General features: G+C 48.6%; 1 protein-coding gene across 1 annotated transcript in view; it reads left to right on the top strand.

Moving 5' to 3' along the window:
- Positions 1-19,734, top strand: part of SDK1 (sidekick cell adhesion molecule 1) — a 774,959-nt gene that overhangs the window by 665,892 nt on the left and 89,333 nt on the right. The window contains exons 32-35 of the mRNA XM_006859873.1: positions 689-759; positions 7,880-8,018; positions 9,336-9,395; positions 15,019-15,120. Of these exons, the coding sequence (XP_006859935.1) occupies positions 689-759; positions 7,880-8,018; positions 9,336-9,395; positions 15,019-15,120 (372 nt within the window). The remainder of the gene's footprint in view (positions 1-688; positions 760-7,879; positions 8,019-9,335; positions 9,396-15,018; positions 15,121-19,734) is intronic.

Genomic DNA, 19,734 nt, shown 5'->3' with positions numbered 1-19,734 from the left:
CAGAGCTTCCAGACTCAGACAGGCTTGAAGGAGGACCTTGCCATCTACTTCTGAAAATAACTGACCAATGAAACTCTTACTGATAATAGCAGCAGAGCGTTGTGTGATATAGTGTGGGAAGACAGACCCTCAGGTTCGAAGGCACTCAGTGAAGTAGAGAGTCAGGAACCCTGGTAGCATAGTGGGTTACATGTTGGGTTGCTGACTGCTATATCAGCAGTTCAAATCTACCAGCAGCTCCAAGGGAGAGAGGGATGAGGCTTTCTATTTCTTTAGGGTTGCTATGACTCAGAACTGACTTGACAACACACTACCACCAAAGTAGAGGGTCAGTGAGAAAGAGGAAGACCCCCAACAAGATGGATTGACAGTGGCTGCAACAATGGGCTTAAACGAACAATTGTGACGAGGGCGCTGGACTGAGCAGTGTTGTACACAGGATCGTTATGAGTCAGAACGGACTCGACAACACCTAACAACATCAGCACAACTGCACAACTTGCACTTGTTGAGAACTCTCTGCAGTCTGTGTGGCCGGTGAAAGCTAGAAAAAGGGTCCACGTGGATGTTAGGACAGCCAGGACCATGGGGTGGGGGTGAGGGGGCAGAGGCAGCAGCAGCTGAGCTGGCAGGGAGGGGGAGAGCCTGAATTGTTGTAACCTTCGCCTTCTCCTTCTTTGGACCCCAGTTCCAGGAGAACCCCCCAGCTCTGTCTCGGTGACCCCGCATACCACCTCCTCCATCCTGATCCAGTGGCAGGTGAGTGCCGCGATCGTGGTGGTCACTTAGCCCCAGGTATCCATCTTTGGACTGCATGCTGCCCTCAGTGGCTGAGAACTTGATGGTGGGCTTGCAGAATCAAAGGGGAGAGGATGTAACAGTCTGATTTCCCCCAAATTAAAACTATGACTGTTATACAAACAAGGAATGGACATGTCCCCAACCCCTCAGGGTGGGGCCCAGCAGGACGGTACAGCTGACACAAAGAGCATTTGGGGAGCTGAATACTTGTTGGGTGCCGTGGAATCAAGTGTGCCTCCTGGTGACCCTGTGTAGCAGAGCAGAAGTGCCCCTTCAGGGTTCCTAGGCTGTCATCTTTACGGGAGCAGATCGCCAGGGCTTGTCTCCTGAGGAGCCGCTGGGTAGGTTTGAACCACCGACCTGCCAAGTGCTTAATCACTGCTCTACCAGGGCCCCTTGCCGTAGAAAAGGAAGGGCAAACTGGAAAGAAGCAGAATGCTAGGAACCTTTGAAGGAAGTTAGGGAATTTGTCTCCAGTACAGCATTCCCAGGAGTCCTGGTGTGGCGCTGTGGGTTAATGTACTGGACTGCAAAGTTGCTTTGCAATGCAAGGTCGGCGGTTCAAGCTTACCAACCGCTCCTTAAAAACCCTGTACAGGGTTGCTATGGGTTGGAACTGACTCTGCGACACTTAACAACAGCACTCCCAAGGAGCCCTGGTTGAGCAGAGGATTAAAGTTTGGACTGCTAACCCACAGCTGTTCCATGGGAGAATGAGGAGACAGTATGCTCTGGTAAAGATTGACAGCCTTGACATCAGAGGGTTTGAGAACATCTCACAAAACCCAAACATCTGACATTTGGCCCAGGTCAGGATAGTAACAATGAGTGGTGGTCCTAAGGCACATCTGGCTGGGACAGAGGAGCCTAGTAGGGCAAGTTGTAAGTACCTCCCAGCTCTGAGATCGCAGGCACACACTTGGACCAGCTTCCTTGAGGTGGACTTGGCGTTACTTGAGCTTCCCATTTGGCAGGCCAGAGAGGCTGCTTGGGATGGCTGGAAGTACCACTGTGGAGGTCATCTGTACAAGGTGGTGGTGCATTCTCCATCAGTGTTTCATGTCATGACCATGTTGTAGCTTGGTGATATCCATGGGCAGTAGGGTAGTCATGTATGAAATCTGACAACTTGTTTGTTTGTTTCTTTGAAAAATAATGTATTGTGTTTCCGGTGAAAGTTTGCCAATTAATTTCCAGTGTAACAATCAAGAGTGATATTGATTATATTTTCACTATGTATCAATCTTCTCATTAATCCCTGAACCACTCTTCATGTACGGAAGTGGCCAGTTCATCTGGCTCATCCAATTATCTCTTGATGTTGCTTCATCCATGGAGTGAAGACGTGGGTTCATAAACTGCTCTTGAAGCCCAAAACCTGCTTCAGGTATTGATATAATCATCTGGGGCCACCCCTTCATCTTGTCTCCACCGCGAAGTGAACTAATCACTTCTTAGAGATAATAGCAATCCTTCAAGGAGTTCAGAAGCCCCATCCAGAGTCTGAAGCTGGGGGCCACGTGGCGGCAGCTTTATGTAGTTTCTCACCTTGCCAGGGTAAAGGGGATACAATGGGGATATCAACAGAGTCAGTTTGGACTCCCCCCCGCCCCGCCTCCAAGTCTTCTGGCCACCAGCTTGCCACTGTGCAGCGGTGGCACTGAGGGACTCCGATCAATCTTCAGGTTCTGTAAAAATGGGAGGTCACAGTGTTCTCTGTAAGGTCAGAACATAGCAGTCCTTGTTATATATATAATATGCATATCATATATAATGTATAATATGGTGGTTGGTGGTTATGTGCCATGGAGTCAGCTCCGACTCATAGTGACCCTGTACAGGGTTTCTGAGGCTGTAAATCTTTACAGGAGCAGAAAGCCTCATCTTTCTCCTGTGGAACAGCTGGTAGTTTCGAACTGCCGAACTTGAGGTTCACAGCGTGATTGGTAACCACTACACTGCCAGAGCTCCTTAATTGTATAACATATATATTATAAAAGGACAGTACCGTGATTAAAAAACAGGCTGCTAACCACAAGGTCAGCATTTCAAACCCACCAGTTATGCCAAGTGAGGAAGACGAGGCAGCCTGCATCCATGAAGATTTGTAGCCTTTCCTCAGGGCAGTTGAGCTCTGCTTTGCAGGGTCCCTGTAAGTGGGAAGGGACTCCATGCTGTGGGTCTAGTCTGGTCTAAGGTCTGAATCAAGGTCCCTGGTATTACTGAAGCCCTTAATTTCAGATCCAGTTTACAGTAGGGGGTTAGGTGGGAGGCAGAAACCTTCATTAAATCAGAAAATGACATCCCCAAAGGCTTTAATTTCCCACCTCCCACTCATACGATGCTCCTAGTTGCTGTTGAGTCAATACTGACTCATAGAGACCCTGTGTGTCACGGGGGAGCATTTGCTTGTCAATTAGTGGAGAAAGAGACCTGGTGGCACAGTGGTCTCTACCACAAAATCGTGTTCTGGTCGACAGAGTGCCCGGCCTTCCTGTAGCCTAGCAAGTCTAACCAAGAACGGCAGTCACCGCAGAACCATCCGCCTGCCACCACTGTGGTGGCACAGCTCTGGGGAATGGCTTCTGTCTGCACCCAAGGAGCTTGCGCACGTGTCCATCCACTGCCCCCTCCCATGAGAGCAGAACAAACTAATTGTAAGAAGCAGAGACCAGGAGGTGGTCAGTAATACCTGCATTGTCGAAATCAATGCCTGTCCGCCTCCAGGCAATTCACGTATAATTAAAATTATGAGTAATTTTCTAAATCAGAGCCAACAGAACAAAGACAGCATGTTTAAATATAGATTTGCCTCCCAAATGGAACGTTTCACCTGCAAAACCTTTTTTTGTTGTTGTTAGGGGGTGGTAATTTGTTTAAATATTGCAGACCTCTAGGTGGCAAATCCAAGGACATTGGTTGATCCAAATGCCACGTGTGGCCTGTCAGGTCTGACTGCCTGGGAGGGTCATTCAAAGTGTTTCTTCACAGAGTCCAGACCTGCTTGAAACCTGAGGTTTTGAAATCAAATTCTAGACGGTGGCAGTGTTGTGTTTGCACCAAGCAGAGACCGTAATAGGCGCTAATAAGTCTGAACTGGTCACAACATTTAATCTGACTGTCCTCAGACTTCCCGTCCATCATTCAAGGTGTCACTCCAAAGCTGCCCCTCCTCCCCACCTGCCATCCCATGCTGCTGCAGAATCCAGGGTGAATTTTCAGGCTGTCTTCTTCTTTCTCTTTTCCTTTGTTTTGCTAAAGAGAAAAGCCCTAACACATCTTGTCCTTGGGTGGTGCAAATGGTAGCCACATTCGGCTGCTAACAAAAAGGTTAGAAGTTCTAGCCCACCAAGAGGTGCCGAGGAAGAAAGGCCTGGCAACCTCCTCCTAAAGCAGCTCTTGGAAACCCCACGGAGCTCAGTTCTGCACACACACACACACACACACACACACACACACACACACAGGGTCACCAAGAGGTGGGGCTGGTGATCAGCCGCAGGTTTGATTTGTGGATTTAGATCTCATCCTGAGCTGAACTCTCTCCCCAGGGAATCCTGGCTGTTGTTCTGGGCACCTTCCCACAGAAATATCATAAGATCCCTGGTGGTGCCATTGTTAAAGCACCCGACTGCTGACCTCAGGCCGGTGGTTCAAATCCTTTTGAGAAAGAGGAGGCAGTCTGCTCCATGAAGATGGTAGCCTTAGAAACTCCACCAGGCAGTTCTGGCCTGTGCTGTAGGGTCGCTGTGAGTCAGACTCAACTTAACAGCAGTGGGTTTGGTTTGATTTAAGGAGGGCATGAGGAGCCCTTGTGGTGCGTGTTTAAAGCACCACATGTCGGCAGTTCAAATCTACCAGCCACTCCTCAGGAGAAAGATGAGGCAGTCTGTTTCCATTAAGATGGCAGCCTCGGAAACCCCTGGAGCCGTTCTGTTCTCTCCTATAAGATCATTATGAGTCAGCGTCCATTTGACGGCCAGGGGTTTGGGTCACTTGTTCACAGAGATCCAGAGCCTGTGGGAAGTGCTGAACACCCAGGGTGATCAAGACACTAGTTGTGGCCAGAGGAAGGTGGGGAGGGCTGAGCCGACCAGCACTTGTGGTATTTGCAGACCTTCCGGGGAGAAGGCTCCAGCTATGGGCACCGACTAGGGAGTGTAAGCCCCCAGTTATTACCCTGAGTTGAGTTCCAGTTTCTCTGGGGCCACAAGGGGGGTAAGGGAGGTTGGGCTCATTCACACTGCAGGAAAGTTGTCAGGTGTGAGCAGAAAGCAGACACCCAGGGGCAACATCGAGGAGCTGAGACTTGGGCCTGAAAACTCTCCAGGGGGAGGAAGTGTGACTGAGCCCAGCTCCCAAGGGAAGCCTGAAGCCCCACCCCCCAGATGGAGCCAATCCTTGAAGCCCTGAGGTAAGCAGTTTGGTTTTCAGCTGCTTGGGCAAACTGGTCTTTGTCTTCATCTGTGCCTCAAATTAAGAGGGGTGGGGAGATGGGCACACAACCCTTCCCTCCATCCACCTCCAAAGCTCTGTGAGTGGTGGCTCTGAGCTCCAGTTACAGGTGCTACACGTGGTCACTTTTCTGTCCCCAGCCCCTGATGTCCTACTCATCACTGATGCTATGAGTGGGTTGACTTCCCAGGACTGTGTGTGCTGCAGTATCTCTCCCATCTGGGGGCCTTTGCCACCTTGGGAACTGAGAGCAGCTTTGAAGATGAACTTGGGGTGAGCTCCTGGGGCCAGCACATCAGAGACTCAGCGGCAGCCTTTTGATGGGCTGGCTCACTGCTCCTCTTAGCTGAACTGAGACACTTCAGATGGCCGAGATGAAGCAGGAGACTTCTCACTGTCACTGCCCATTCCTGCCCCTGCACACTCCTGGGCTACATGCAGATGGCTCCTGGGACAGGGGGCCCATCTAAGTGAGCATGGCCTCGAGAAGCAGGCTAGGGCTAGGCACACAGCCTTGTGCAGGGACCCCTTTTTCTGCCTGTTTGTGGCCCAGGAGGGTCAGAACAGAAGTCCTGGGGTTCTCCAAAATCTCACTATCTGTCCTACTCTGCATTTTCAGCAGCTGTTTACTGACAGGCAGTAGACATTGGGAAGAGCCCTGGTGTAGCAGTGGGTGAAGCATTGAGCTACTAACCAAATGGTGCGTAGGAAAGATGAGGCAGTCTGTTTACATAAGGATTCCCAGCCTGAGAAACTCTCTAGGGCAGTTCTGCTCTGTCCCACAGGGTCAGTATGAGTTGGAATCCACTCGAGGGCACAATAACAGAAGGGGGGCAGTAGTGGTTCCCTGACAGAATTCTCGCCTTCCATGCCAAAGTCCTGAGTTCGATTCCCAGCCACCATCCCACCTGTCCACATGTTGCTGTGATGCCGGATGGGTTTCAGAAGAGCTTCCAGGCTAAGACAGGGTAGGAAGGAAGGCCTGGCAACCTACTTCCAAAATCAGCCGATGAAAACCATGTGGCTCACAACAGTCTAATCCTGTTGTGTCTAGGGTCTCTGGTAAGCAACACCGTGTGCTTACTTCATGTCTCTGTGTCCCACTTTGGTTGTCCTTGAAATATCTCTATTTTTTCGTAATGCTATTATATAGTTCATAAACAACAGTCTAATGTTTGCAAATATATGCACTGGGACACCCAACTTTACCCATATAGATAGTCAGTCCTGTGTAGATAATTCTTTAAACCAGCACAGTCTTCTAGGTGAATATTCTTTATTGCAAGAAGTCCATGGTTTCATTTAAAAACTACTTCTGTCTCAAGGCTTAAACGTTGTCTCCAGACAATAGAATCCAGGGTTCCTCCAGTCTCAGAAGAGCCAGTAAATCTGGTTGGCAATAAGAATTTTAAGTTCTGTTTATGTGGAGCCAGTTTTTAGGAGTAGGGGTGAATCCCAAAAAGCCAACCTGATTCTTTGAAAAGCAGTTCTGTGGGTTCTGAGAGGAAAACCAACGGAGCCAGCACCAAGACTGATGTGCTGAGCAGGGTGCAGTCAAGGATTGGGGGTTCTGGGGGTGGAGGATGGGGGTTGCAGAGAAGAAATGACAGCATCTCAGACTGACAGATGGACAGACAGGAGGTGGTCTTGCTGTGATCTGGCATGAGGAGAAGTCAGCAGGACCCTCAAAGGCTGGTGACTGGACAGTGACAGAGACGAGACCATCCAGATGGACAGGCAGAGCCAGACCACACCACGACTCCCTTAGTGCTCCAGTCAGCCTCCTCACACATCCGTGTCGGGAACCCCAGTCTTCAGCCTTAGCTCTGGGGCTCCATCTGGATGTGAGTGAGAGTTCCACGTGTCCACACTAATACTCAGGAGTCCTGGTGTGACACTGTACTACAAAGCCATTTGAACTGCAAGGTTGGCGGTTCAAACTCACCAGCTGCTCCTCGGAAACCCTCTACTGGGTCGCTGTGAGTCAGAACTGCAAGGTTGGCGGTTCAAACTCACCAGCTACTACTCAGAAACCCTATACAGGGTAGCTGTGGGTCAGAACTGACTAAACAGCACTTCACAACAACAACAAACACGAATACTCACAGGTGGACGCTGGTCCTGTAAGGTTTGAGAGAACCTGGAAAACAGCTCCCCAGGGTCATCTGCACAGTGAACACTCTCCCACATCCCTCTATGTGTCTGTCTTTTTGTGTTTATTTGTTTATGTTTGACTTTTCATTGTGAGCTGGCAGAGGATTTGCAGAGCAGGATCTTCAGTCTTGCACCCCAGCACCGCATGCACACTTGGTTCATTACAGCGATGGCCTCCCCACAGAGTAACAGCTCTCATCTCATTTGCTCCCGTCTGCCTCCTGTTTTCCAGTCCTCCATCTTCCAGAATCCTTCCTGCCTTCTGAACTTCCTCCTTGAGTAAACTGTGCTTTGGAGCTCACAGGGTTGGATATTCTAAGGCAAACATACCTCCCTAGTATAATTGCTCCCCTCGTATCAACCTGGTTATTGTTTAGCTGGAACTCGAGCCACAGACATGACTCGGGGACTGTCGTCCACACAGCTGACTAGGTGAACGTGAAGACTAAGTCGTGTGCTATCTTTGCAGCCCCCTCGGGATGAGAGTCTGAATGGCCTCCTTGTGGGGTACCGAGTCTACTACAGGGAACTAGAGTCTGAGGCAGGACCCGGAACCGAGGTGAAGACAGTACTGAAGAACCCTTTGGCCCTCAGAGCCGAGCTTACAGGTAAGAGGCAGGCCTCGAGGCTCCCCTACTCTGGGCCAGCTTAGCTCCCCCAGGATCTCTGGCTTGGGGCCCCAGCAGAGCTCCTAAATAGACCTCTCCCCTCTCAGAAGGAAGGCAACAATTGTGTCTCCTTCTGTCTCCAAGCAGTGGCACAGAAAATGCCTTCCACCCCACAACATCCTCAGCCTGGGGGCAGTAAGATAGCCATTTGGTAACAGCGTACACTGTCCATTGTGTTGGGAGGCTCTGCCTATGGCCCAGGCTCTTTGGGCGTGGGCAGTGAGGTTGACCAGTCTCACACAGCCCCTCCCCGCTGACCCTGCACCCTCATATGGGTGGGAGGAGCTGTCCACTACTCTTCACTCCCTTTCATACCCTGTGCTGTCCCTGCGATGGCCTACAGCACCTAGTACCTCCCCTGGGCTTTGCAGCAAAACCAAATGCAGTCAAAGGCCTAGATGCAGCAATTTTCTGAGCCATCATCCTTGGTCTTCAGTTTGGCATCTGCTGGCCCTTTTCAGGGCAGAGTGTCTGCTGACTGTGCTCCTCCGGGTTCCTCTCATCTTTGGGTTGCTCTACGCTAAATACAAGGAGCTCAGGTAGCGTAGGGGTTACGAATTGGGCTGCGAACTGCGAAGTCAGCAGTTCGAAACTACCAGCTGCTCCGCAGGAGAAAGATGAGGCTTTCTGCTCCCATAAAGATTTATAGCCCCAGAAACCCTGTACAGGGTCGCTATGAGTCAGGACAAACTCTACGGCACATAACCACCACCACCACACTAAATACACGTGCAACCCTGGGATCGAAGGGGCAGCGTCTATCCCGCTCAGGGACCCACAACCCCTGCTTTACGGAGACTCGCATCTCCACCATGGAGGAGCGCTGGTGGTGCTGTAGGAGACGCACTGCACTGCTAACCACAAGGTTGGCGGTTCATACCCACGCACTGCTCCGAGGGAGACAGATGAGGCATTCTGATCCCACAAAGATTTACAGCCTGAGAAACCCTCAACAGCAGGTATGGGGAAAATTTATTTCTGCCAAAATGTACCACATCATTCATGGGTCTTACAAAATTATCAGCTTAAAAATTAGCCTGTTATATTTAGTCAAACATTTAGTTAATTCACCCGAATATGATGGCTGAAACTACGCTTGGTTTGGCAGAGCCAGACGGTCCCCACTTCCTGGTCTTCAGGGTCACTGAGTCAGAAGTGACTCAATAGCTAAAACAATGACAACCACATCTCTTCTGTGGGTGGGTGGTGGGACCCAGCCCCCCAGTAACCAGCTCTCTACTCTGCTTGCCCCCACAGCCGACAGCAGCTTCAAGACCATCAACAGCAGCTCCGCTTTTACCACGTACGAGTTAACCAGTAAGTTCACACTGCACACCCCGACCTCATGCCTCTCACTCCCTCCTGTCCGGGTACCAGGAGTAATGAAAATTTCTAGAAACTGATGCTGGAGATGGGGCTGTGCTGATGTCCTGTTTGGGAATCAAACGGAAAAGATGGAGGGATCTTTTCAATAGATTCCTTCTGGTTTAAACAAACTCAGGTTTCTCATTGATTCCTGATTCCAGGAGCCAAAGACCAAAACTAAAGTCAAACCCAGGGCCCTTGAGTTGGTGGTGACTCAGAGCCACCCTGTAGGACAGAGGAGAACTGTTTCAGAGGGTTTCTGAGACTGTCGGTCTTCATAGGAGCAGGCTGCCTTTTCTTCCTCCTACAGAGCTGCTGGGGGGTTTGAACTGCCGGCCTTACAGTTAGCAGCCCAATGCTTTTCCCACTGTGCCACTGTTATTAAGTGTCGTCGAGTCGGTTCCGTCCCATAGCAACCCTGTATAGGGTTTCCTAGGAGCAGCTGGTGAATTTGAACCACCGACCTTGCAGTTCAAACGGCTTTGCAGTCAGGTGCATTAACCCACAGTGGCACACCAGGACTCTACTGAGGGATCCTCAAATCTAGATTAGAAAATGCAGAGGGGTAGGGACCAGGAGCTCCCTTGTTTCTAGTTCCTACTCTGTTTGGGGTTCTTCAAGTGGCTTGCTGAACAACCACACAAACACACTTCACCCTTGTGGCACGAGTGGGGCAGGACTCACCCCAGGCCTGCTCCATGGCTCCCCCAGACTGTCACCCATTCTTTGTTACCTCATCCACTCAGCCACTGCCGTGGTCACCAGAGCAGCTGTCGCAGAAATCCATGTGAACAGACATTGCTTCCCTCACTGTTTAGGGGCTAGAAGAGTGACTTCAGGGCCCCAGCTCCAGGGGAAGGCTTACTCTCTCTGCCCGGCTTTGGGAGAAGGGTTTTGATTACCCTGCAGCAACCCTTCCGTGGTTTCTTGGCTGTCTTTATGTGGCATGGCGTCTCTCCTCCTCAATTAGCCTATTGCTTTTATGAGGGGTTTCAAAAAGTTCATGGACAAATGGTATGAGAAGATAATAGAATTTCCCCACAAACTTTTGAAGCCTCCTCATATATTTCAAAAGAGATTGATGTTGATATACCCTACACTAATACCATCTTATGCATATAACAAAAACTCACTGCCATCAAGTCAATTCATAGTTTCCAATCATAGCAACCCTGTATGGGGTTTCTAAGGCTGTAAATCTTTACGGGAGCAAACAGCCTTATCTTTCCCCCGAGGAGTGGCTGGTGGGTTTGAACTGCCGGCCTTTTGTCTAGCAAGTCCAGTGCTTATCCTACAGCACCACAAGGGCACCTTAATATAACAAAGATAATCCTGCTTCAAAATGGGCTAATAACCACAGGTATAATAGAATTTACAACATATTGTTTGTTTGTTTTTCATCTTTTCTTTAACTTTTTATTATGAATTGAGTGAAGGTTTACAGAGCAGATCATCAGTTTTGTTTTTTTTCCAAATGTTTTATTGTGAATTATGTGATAGTTTACATGGGAGAACATTAGTTTTACATTCATCCCATTGTATATCGTTTCATTGCCATGGTTACAATCCCCTCCATGCATCATCAACCAACCAAAGGGTATATCCTACAAGCCTGGCCCCCTCCCCCCAGTCGTCAGCACACAGCCCCTTTCCCTCTCTGTGTCTAAAGTCCCCAGCTGCTCCATCTCTCCACGTTATTGTCTCTGCCTCCATCTCAGGCATCACTGCTTCTCTGGGTAGGGTCCTGCTCTCCACTCTTCTCTCTTGATGGTGCCAGGGACCTCCGCTCCTAGACTGCAAAGTTAATCACTCTCCTCCTTGTTACAAAACGTCTACCTTTACATTTCTAACCCTCACAAGTAGTCCTGATAACAATTATTCACTATTGTATCACAAGAGACCTATCCGCATTTCCTTTCATCAGCCCCGCCTAGACAGATTGGATACTATTCAGTAGAGATTCTACCTTCCTCCACACCCTGTGGATCTAGGTTCCCTCTTGAAAGCTTGTAAGCCAGTCACTTCTTGCCTTTGTTGCTCCCCACCCGCACCCCCCACCCATTTTGGGTAGCCAATGTCCAAGTTGCCCATCCCTGTCTACTCTGTGTATAGAGGGGATGAGAATGATCCTTGCTGTAAAGATTTGTTCCCTCCTTTGACCTACTGCATCCATAGGTATAGGTCAAGTTCATCAGATTACTCTTTTTTTCCTCTCCTTTCTTCTTCTAGTTGAGCTCTGATCATCTAGTCATTGAAGTCAGGTCAAGTGGGTATTATCTGCAAGTGTGGGTGTTCTTATGCATCTGCCCTCTATTCTTATCAGCTGGACGCTTCACTCTCCACTCTAGTCCTCTGTGGCAATGTCACTGACTCTGGGCCCAAGAGTCTCCAGGTCTTGCCACACTGCTGGCCAACCAGGTCTTCACCCGGTTCACAGGAGTCTATTGAACGTTGTTGGGCTTAGCTCACAGCTTCGTTGCTGTTTTTCCTCACTTCCCCTTATCGGTGATGAACATCGTCACCAATCAGAGAATGTATTCCCATTGAGTTTTAGTCTTGGAAAGGGGAACACTTTTTTTTTTAAGGAGGACACAATTCAGTCCATGATACCCACTTATCCTATTCCCCAACTACTTACTCTCTGTGGCTGCATGCCAGGTACCCCCAAAAGGACCACTCTTCAAGAAAAAAAACAAGTTAAAGAGCTAACAGGCTGGCCGATCCTACTGACGGCTCATTAGCTACATCTTAAAATACTGGAACTCCAGATGGTGGAAAATGGAAGAGGGGCAGGACCCCGGGAGCCCTGGGTGTGAGCTGTGTACAGACACACCCCTGTCAGCTGTCATCTGGGAGAGTCCGCTCGGCCAGAGGCCTGACTGAGATCCGTGGACAACTCCTTGTAAACAGGTCTTTGAAGCTTGGAGCACAGGGGTCTGTGAGCAAGTTCAAGTTCACTGACCCTCACTGAGCAACAGCTCAATGGGAGGGGAGAAGTTGAAAGGGTCTGCAAAAAAGCCCAGGCTCAGATGAGGCAGTGTGGACCGGTGGGTGTGCTTTCAGAATGTTCGGATTGAGGGCCAGTTTACTCTTTCAAGATCCTGTGAATAGAGACACACGCTTGAGCCCCCTTCCTGTGTGATTCTTTCTACAAGCCCCCACCCCTGGCCCATTCTTTTCTTCCCAGGGTATTTCATTTAAAAAGCAAATGTTTTGCTTTATTAATGCCTTTTTTTCCTTTAATGCTGCCGGGGGCCCTAACTCCATCTGTTCTGACTTTTTTCCTCTCTCTTCCCCCAAGTTAAAGAATATTTTAATGCAATACTTGAAAAGTCCAAATTAATGAGAAAAAAATATCCCTATGCACAAAACACATCCAAATTTTAAATAAAGAACACATCAGTATTAGTAAGTTTTTTTTTTCATTTTGCCCTCATGATGGGCATTCAGCTTTCATTAAAATTGCATTTCTCCGCACTGCTACTTCTCTTTCTGTGTGAACGAAGTTGCCATTTTTTATTTCACAGTATTCTTGCGTATCTGTCAATGCTGGTACCCACTCCCTTTTTATTTTATTTTATTGACTACTGCATGGTATTCTCTGGTCCAGCATTTTCTTAAGCGTAGGTCATTTACAAATATTTGATTATTTCCACTTTCTCACCTCTACAGCCAATATTTTATATGACTGGGCTTCAAAAAGTTCTTAGAAAAATTAAAAGATAATAGAATTTCCCCACATGCTTTTTGAAGCCCCTTGGTATATGTGTTAATTTTCAGTGATTTATTTTTGTTGTTGTTGTTAAGAATATGCACAGCAAAGCATGCATCCATTGAACTGTTTCTCCATGCACCATTCAGTGATGTGGATGACCTTCTCTGAGTTGTACCACCTTCTCACCCTCCTTTTCTGACTTGTTCCTCCCTCATGGACACAAACTCACTGTCCCTAAGCTCCCTGTACCCTCATTGCTGTTGTCAGTTTGATCACACACAGATATTCTTTAAAACGCATACTAATGCTCAAGGAAGACAGTCTTTATTAGCTAAGCTAAACTATTGTTGGGCTTTAACTCAGGTGATATTTTTGGTTCAAGTTTTAAACACTATCTCAGGATAATAGTTTGTGGGGGTTATCCACTCTCCATGGCTCCAGAAAGTCTAGAGTCCATGAAAATTTGAAATTCTGTTCTGCATTTTTCTCCTTTTGATCAGGATTCTACTATGGAATCTTTGATCAAACTGTCCAAGCATGGTAGCTGAGTGCCATCTAGTTCTGGGCTCCTGACAGAGGAGGCAGTGAGCCAGACAGTCCATCTCCCACTCCTGTTCCTGACTCTCCTTCTGCCTCTATGGGTACATGTCTCTTTACACCCCAGAAAGCAATATGACCCAGTGACCAATAAGAGGTGAATTTATATAAATAGATAAAATTTACTTCCATAAAGAGTCTTAATGCTGTTTTACTGTTTTTGTTTTTCCCCTCATATGGATAAACCCTATGACTCAATACCAGTTACGAACTAGCTACCTATTCCTCAATGGCTTGAAATAGAATTCTTGATTTTTTTTTTTTTTTACATTTATTTAAATGTTTTACTGTGATGTGAATGCACATAATGTAGCATCTGCCAATGTGACATTTTTGCACGTACAGTTCAGTGACACTGATTACGTTAATGGAATCTATTAGGCAGCAATGAGCCTCACCAAATTTCTCATCTCCTTTAGCACATGCCAGTGCCTCTCACCTCCCTCCAGCCTCTGGTGACCATTAATCCACTGTGGTCCCTGTGCACTTACCTATTCTAGATTTTTCACATAAGCGGGATCCTGCAATACTTGTCTTTTTATAATCAACTTTCTTCACTTAGCATCATGTTTTCAAGGGCTGGATGTTCTTACTTTTAAGGAGAGCTTCCGGGCTAACCACCAATGAACAACCCCAGTGCCATCAAGTCGATTGTGACTCACAGGGAGCCTGTAAACAGTTTCTGTGGAGTGTTGGCCTGGCGCTGTAGGAAAAACTCCTTAGAAACCCTGTACGTGGTCACTGTGTTGGAACCAACTCATTGATACTTAACAACAACAACAGGGTCTCAAGACTATAATTTTATTGAGAGTAGAGAGCTTCATCTTTCTCCCACATAGTGGCTGTTGGGTTTGAACCCCTGACCTTGCTTGTGATTAGCAGCCCAGCTCTTAACCCTCTGGAGAGGACACAGTGACTGTCCCATGTTGGGGTGGTGGGCATGGTCCAGACGTCTCTGAAAGGATCTAATTACCTCCTGGTTCCCCCCCCAGGGTTCAATGACTCCTCGGTGGGCATGTTCAGGGGCAGATAAGCATGGTACACATCAGTTTACAGTAAGTGAGGCATGCACAGGGCTCCTTGTGTGTACTTACTGATCTGTAGTGAACAACTGCATCTGGGTTTCACCAGGTCAACAACATCACTACAGGTTAGTAAGCAAGCACAAGGAAGCCTGTCCCTGGACCTGCTTACAAGGGAGACGTTCAGAGTATTTGGGAGGCAGCCTGTGCACACTAATGCCTGTCTCCTCCGACCCTGCAGATCTGAAGAAATACAGACGCTATGAGGTGATCCTGACCGCCTACAACATCATAGGCGAGAGCCCGGCCAGCGCGCCTGTGGAGGTCTTCGTGGGTGAGGCCGGTAAGCCCGGGGCAGGAGAGGCCAGGCCTGGAGTCACACGGTGTCCCCTTGGAATTGGTGCCAGGAGAGCAGGGCTGGGTCGCGAGCTCTAAGTTGCTAACAGGAAAGAGTGGCAGTGGTTCAGTGGTAAAGCTTTTGCCTCCATGCGGGAGACCAGGGTTCAATTCTGGGCTGGTGCACCTCACAGGCAGCCACCACCCAAGTTGCTACTTTGATGCAGAACAGATTTTAGTGGCACCTCCAGGCTAAGAAGAACCAGGAAGAAAGGCCTGGCTACCTGCTTCCAAAAATCACCCCGTGAAAACTCTGCGGGTTTATCTGTAGCTGACCACAGGGATGGCACAGGACCATGCTTCGTTCCTGTGAACAGAGTCACCATGAGTCAGAGCCCCGCTTGGTGGCAGCTAACAAGTGAATGGCTGAGTCTAGCTTTGGTTTATTTAGTATCTGAAGTCATCATCTTTATCACTCCTTACTCATGAGAAAGAGGGAGACCCCCCAATGAGCTGGATCAGCATGGGGGCAGCAGCAGCAGGCTCAAGCGTGGCAATAATTTTGCAGATGATGTAGGGCCAGGCAGTACTTCATTCTGTTCTCCACGGGTTGCTCCGAGTCAGAACGGACTCGACTGTACCTAACAACAACACCACCAGCCGCAGCTTGTATGGTACGGATGCCCTGAGCTCAGTCACTAACTCAGCTGCCATCGTGTGGGCAGTGGCCTGGCTGACAGCCTGGTAACACAGCCTCTTCTGGTCTCATGAAGCCACAGTGGATCACGTGCAGCTAAGCTGTGGCTCGTCAGTTCATTACAGAGAACCGCTCAGTGACAGGGAGATTCGGTGGTACCTCTCACCTCGCTCTCAGTCCTGAGCCTCAGCACCCCTTTTGCTTGGAGTTTCTGTCCGCAAACCCCTACACTGCCCTTTTTCTGGGAATTCTCTGAGCCCCCTTCATAGCCCTGTGCTCCTTCTCATTACTGCTGCAAAGACTGAGGTGGGTGGTGCCACAGACCTGGATACTCGGGCTTTGCTCCAAGGACAGAGCTGGCCTGGAAGGTACCAGCTGTCCAGCATCACCTGGCCTCTTGCAGTGTGGAGCGGTCACTCTTAAAGGCCGAAGCATTGTCTGACAATGTTCCAAAAGGACTTGAATGCAGGCAGGTCGGAGACGAGACTCCTGAAGCCTGCTGTGTCTGCTCCTTGCTTACACAGACACCTGGTCCAGGTGGTGGTTCAGAACCTGTGGGTGGATGTCCAGGCTGAGGGTGGACCTGGCTGCCAGGGTCCACTGAGGCAGACACAGAGGCAGAACTTTGGGGAAACTGTCCCTGGAACTGCAGCCAGATGGAATTCTCAGGGTGAAGTGCTGGCACCAGGCTCCTTTTTGACTGAAAAGGGTGAGGGGGACGTCCTGGGGGTTTCAGGAGCAGCTGGTTAGGTGGTCTGAGCCCTAGCAGGTGGAGGCAGGCAGCACTCTGTGGTCAGAGTGGATACGGGGAATAAGGCTTAGGGTACAGGAATCATCCAGCACCCTGGGCGGGGACCAGGGCCAAGTAACCAACACCTAATCTGAGAGAGGAACTGAGCACATCTGAGACTGGGGGTCGCCATGTGAGGCCAGGTCTGCAGCACCCACCTCAGGTACAGTACAGAGCGTTGTACAGACCTCAGAGAAACTGCAGGTTCAGTCCCAGACCTCCTTGGTGGAACATTGGTCAACAAGCAAGTCTCGAATTCTCTGGTTTCCCAGCTCATAGAAAGGGGCTGTTGGCACTAGACTGCCGTTGACTAAGGAGCCTGTTTGGGCCATCAGTTAGGCACTGCTAACTGGTCATTGGGTCACTGAGTTGGGATTAATTCGGTGGCCACAGGTTTGATTTTGGTTTGGTAGTCAATGGAGTGTACCATGTTATTGTTGTTAAGGGCCATCGAGTAGACTCTGACTCATAGCAACCTTGTATAGGGTTTCTGAGGAGCGGCTGGTGAGTTTAAACTGCTGATATTGTGGTTCACAGTCCAGTGCTGATCCTACAGTGCCACACAAGGATAAGCATGATGAAAAAGTTAGAAATACTGGGAGAATGACTGCAGTGTGGCACAGGGACAGGAAATAGGCACGTACAGCTGGAGAAATGGGGCCCGGGGCCCAACTCGATGCTGGATGGCCACAGACCTTCCATCCGTGGAAAACACAATCTCTACAAGGCACAATGAAGTGATAAAACGAGGCAGGCCTGTATTCTGGAGGGGTGCTGAGCTGGGAAGAGTGGGGTTGCTGTGGGAACCCAGTGCAGATGAAGTGGCAAAATCCAAGTCCACCCAGAACCTCAGAGTCCAACCTTACCTGAAAACACGTTTTTTGCAAATGTAAATGTTTAAGGATGCTAGATGAAGTGAACCCTACATTTCAGTAACAGGCCTCCTTAGAAGAACAGATAGGAAGTATAGCCATGGACAGACGGACAGAGGCAGCAATTGAAGCAAAGTTGTCAGAAGTCAAGGAATGCCAAGAGGCCCCGGATGCTGGGAGCGAGGCCTGAAGCTGATTCTCCCCTAGTAAAAACCACCATGGCTGATGCCTAGAATCCAAACTGACTTACCTGCCAACCACCACTGCCATGCATTTCAACTTCCTTCCTCACCACAAACAGAAACTCAGTACTTACTGTCATGTATTAAATTGTGTCCCCCTTCTAAAACTTGTGTCAGAAAAGTACAGCCAGAAGCCAGGATGGCCAGACTTCATGCCTCATACTTCAGACATATTATCAGGAGGGACCAGTCCCTGGAGAAGAACATCATACTTGGTAACGTGGAGAGTCAGTGAAAAAGAGGAGACCTTGATTAACATGGATTGGCACCACCCAAGATGGGAGCTACAGACCTGGCAGCCTAGGAAACCCTATCAGGCAGTTGTACTCTGTCCTACCAGGTTACTGTAAGTCAGAATTGACTTGGCAGAAGCAGCATTGTTGTTCTTTTTTAATGCCTATGAATTACAATCCACTCCAAGGTAACAAACAACAGCAGCTAGGAAGAAAGACCTGGCAATCTACTTCTGAAAACGACTTCAGTAGGTGTGCCATCCTGCTCTGGCACACATGGATGATGACTGTGAAACAGAATTAGCAACTCATCTAACAGTTGATGATGTCTGCCAGCCATCTGTGTGAATCCTACAGAGACACGTCTATGCAAGTCCTCGACCAGTTTCTTACTGGTGGTAGAAAGTGCCTATCCCACCAGCCTATGAGATGATTACTGTTTTACATCATCACTTACCTAATTACCACCTTACTTTGGCGAAGACACTGGATCTAGTGCCTCACTGTTAGAAGCAAAGCTGCTATGAACATGATTAGAAGTCTGTTGCAACTTCTCTGCTTCCCCACAGAAGGTGCCAGAAGCAGAATTTCTGATTCAAAGGACATAGATATCTTGCACTTTAGAAAAGCCACAACTAATGAGCATTGGGCAGCAGAGAATACAGGTCTCCTGGTACCTGGGCAGTATGGCCTGCTCCTCGCTGTCCGATCTCTCCTACTTAATTAGATGGGAAATCATTGCTCTAGGATCTTAGCAAACAGGCAGACTTGGAGACACAGTGGGGTCTATCCCAGACCACTGCAACAAAGAGATGAAGCAAGTCACAGTCATTGCTTGGTCTCCCCAGCTATAGAAGCATGAGGTTGACACTGGATTGTCATTGTCTACAGATGGAGCCCTAGTGGCACTGTAGCTAATCACAAGGTTGTCAGTTCAACACCCACCCCCAGCTGCTCCCATAAAGATTTACAGCCTCAGAAACCCTGTACAGGTTCTAGATACATCAGAATTGACTCAGGAGCAGTGGACAGGTTTAGTAGCCTATTGGGCAATAGAATTATTTTTTAAAACCTTGAAATGTTACAGGAATTGCACAGAGAAATAAAATTAACACACACTGTTGGCAAAAATGGCACCGATATTTGTTTGACGCAGGGTTGCCACAAACCTCCTACTTGTAAAATTCACAGCGCCGTAAAGTGGAATACAGTAAAGCAAGAGCCCCTGCACAGGCTTTGGAATCACTGTTGTTGTTGCTAGGTGCAGTCAGGTCGGTTCCGCCTCATGACAACCCAGTGCACAATCGAACAAAACACTGTCCAGCCCTGCGCCATCCTCAAAGTTGCTGTATCTGAGTCCACTTTACTAAGCATGATATCTTTCTCCACTGCGCCAATCCATCTCATCGAGGGTCTTCCGCTTTTTCCCTGACCCTTCACTTTATCAAGCATGATGTCTTTCTCCAAGGAACTGGCCCTCCTGACAACGCATCCAAACTATAAGAGATGAAGTCCCACCATCCTAATTTGTAAATAACATTCTGGCTGAACTTTTTCCAAGACAGATGTGTTTGTTCTTCAATAGTCTTCTCCAACACCATCATTCAAATGCATCAATGGGGTCTTTCTTACTCATTGTCCCTCTTAAGTGAATACATATGCGGCGATTGAAAATACCATGGCTTGGGTCAGGCATACCTTAGTCTTCAAAAGGATATCTTTGCTCTTGAACGCCTTAAAGAGGTCTTTTGCAGATTTGAATTATTCATCTGTGATCATGTTCACTT

This window comes from Chrysochloris asiatica, unplaced genomic scaffold, assembly GCF_000296735.1.
Source record: "Chrysochloris asiatica unplaced genomic scaffold, ChrAsi1.0 scaffold00034, whole genome shotgun sequence".
Lineage (NCBI taxonomy): Eukaryota > Metazoa > Chordata > Mammalia > Afrosoricida > Chrysochloridae > Chrysochloris > Chrysochloris asiatica.
This window is presented reverse-complemented; position numbering and strand designations above follow the sequence as displayed.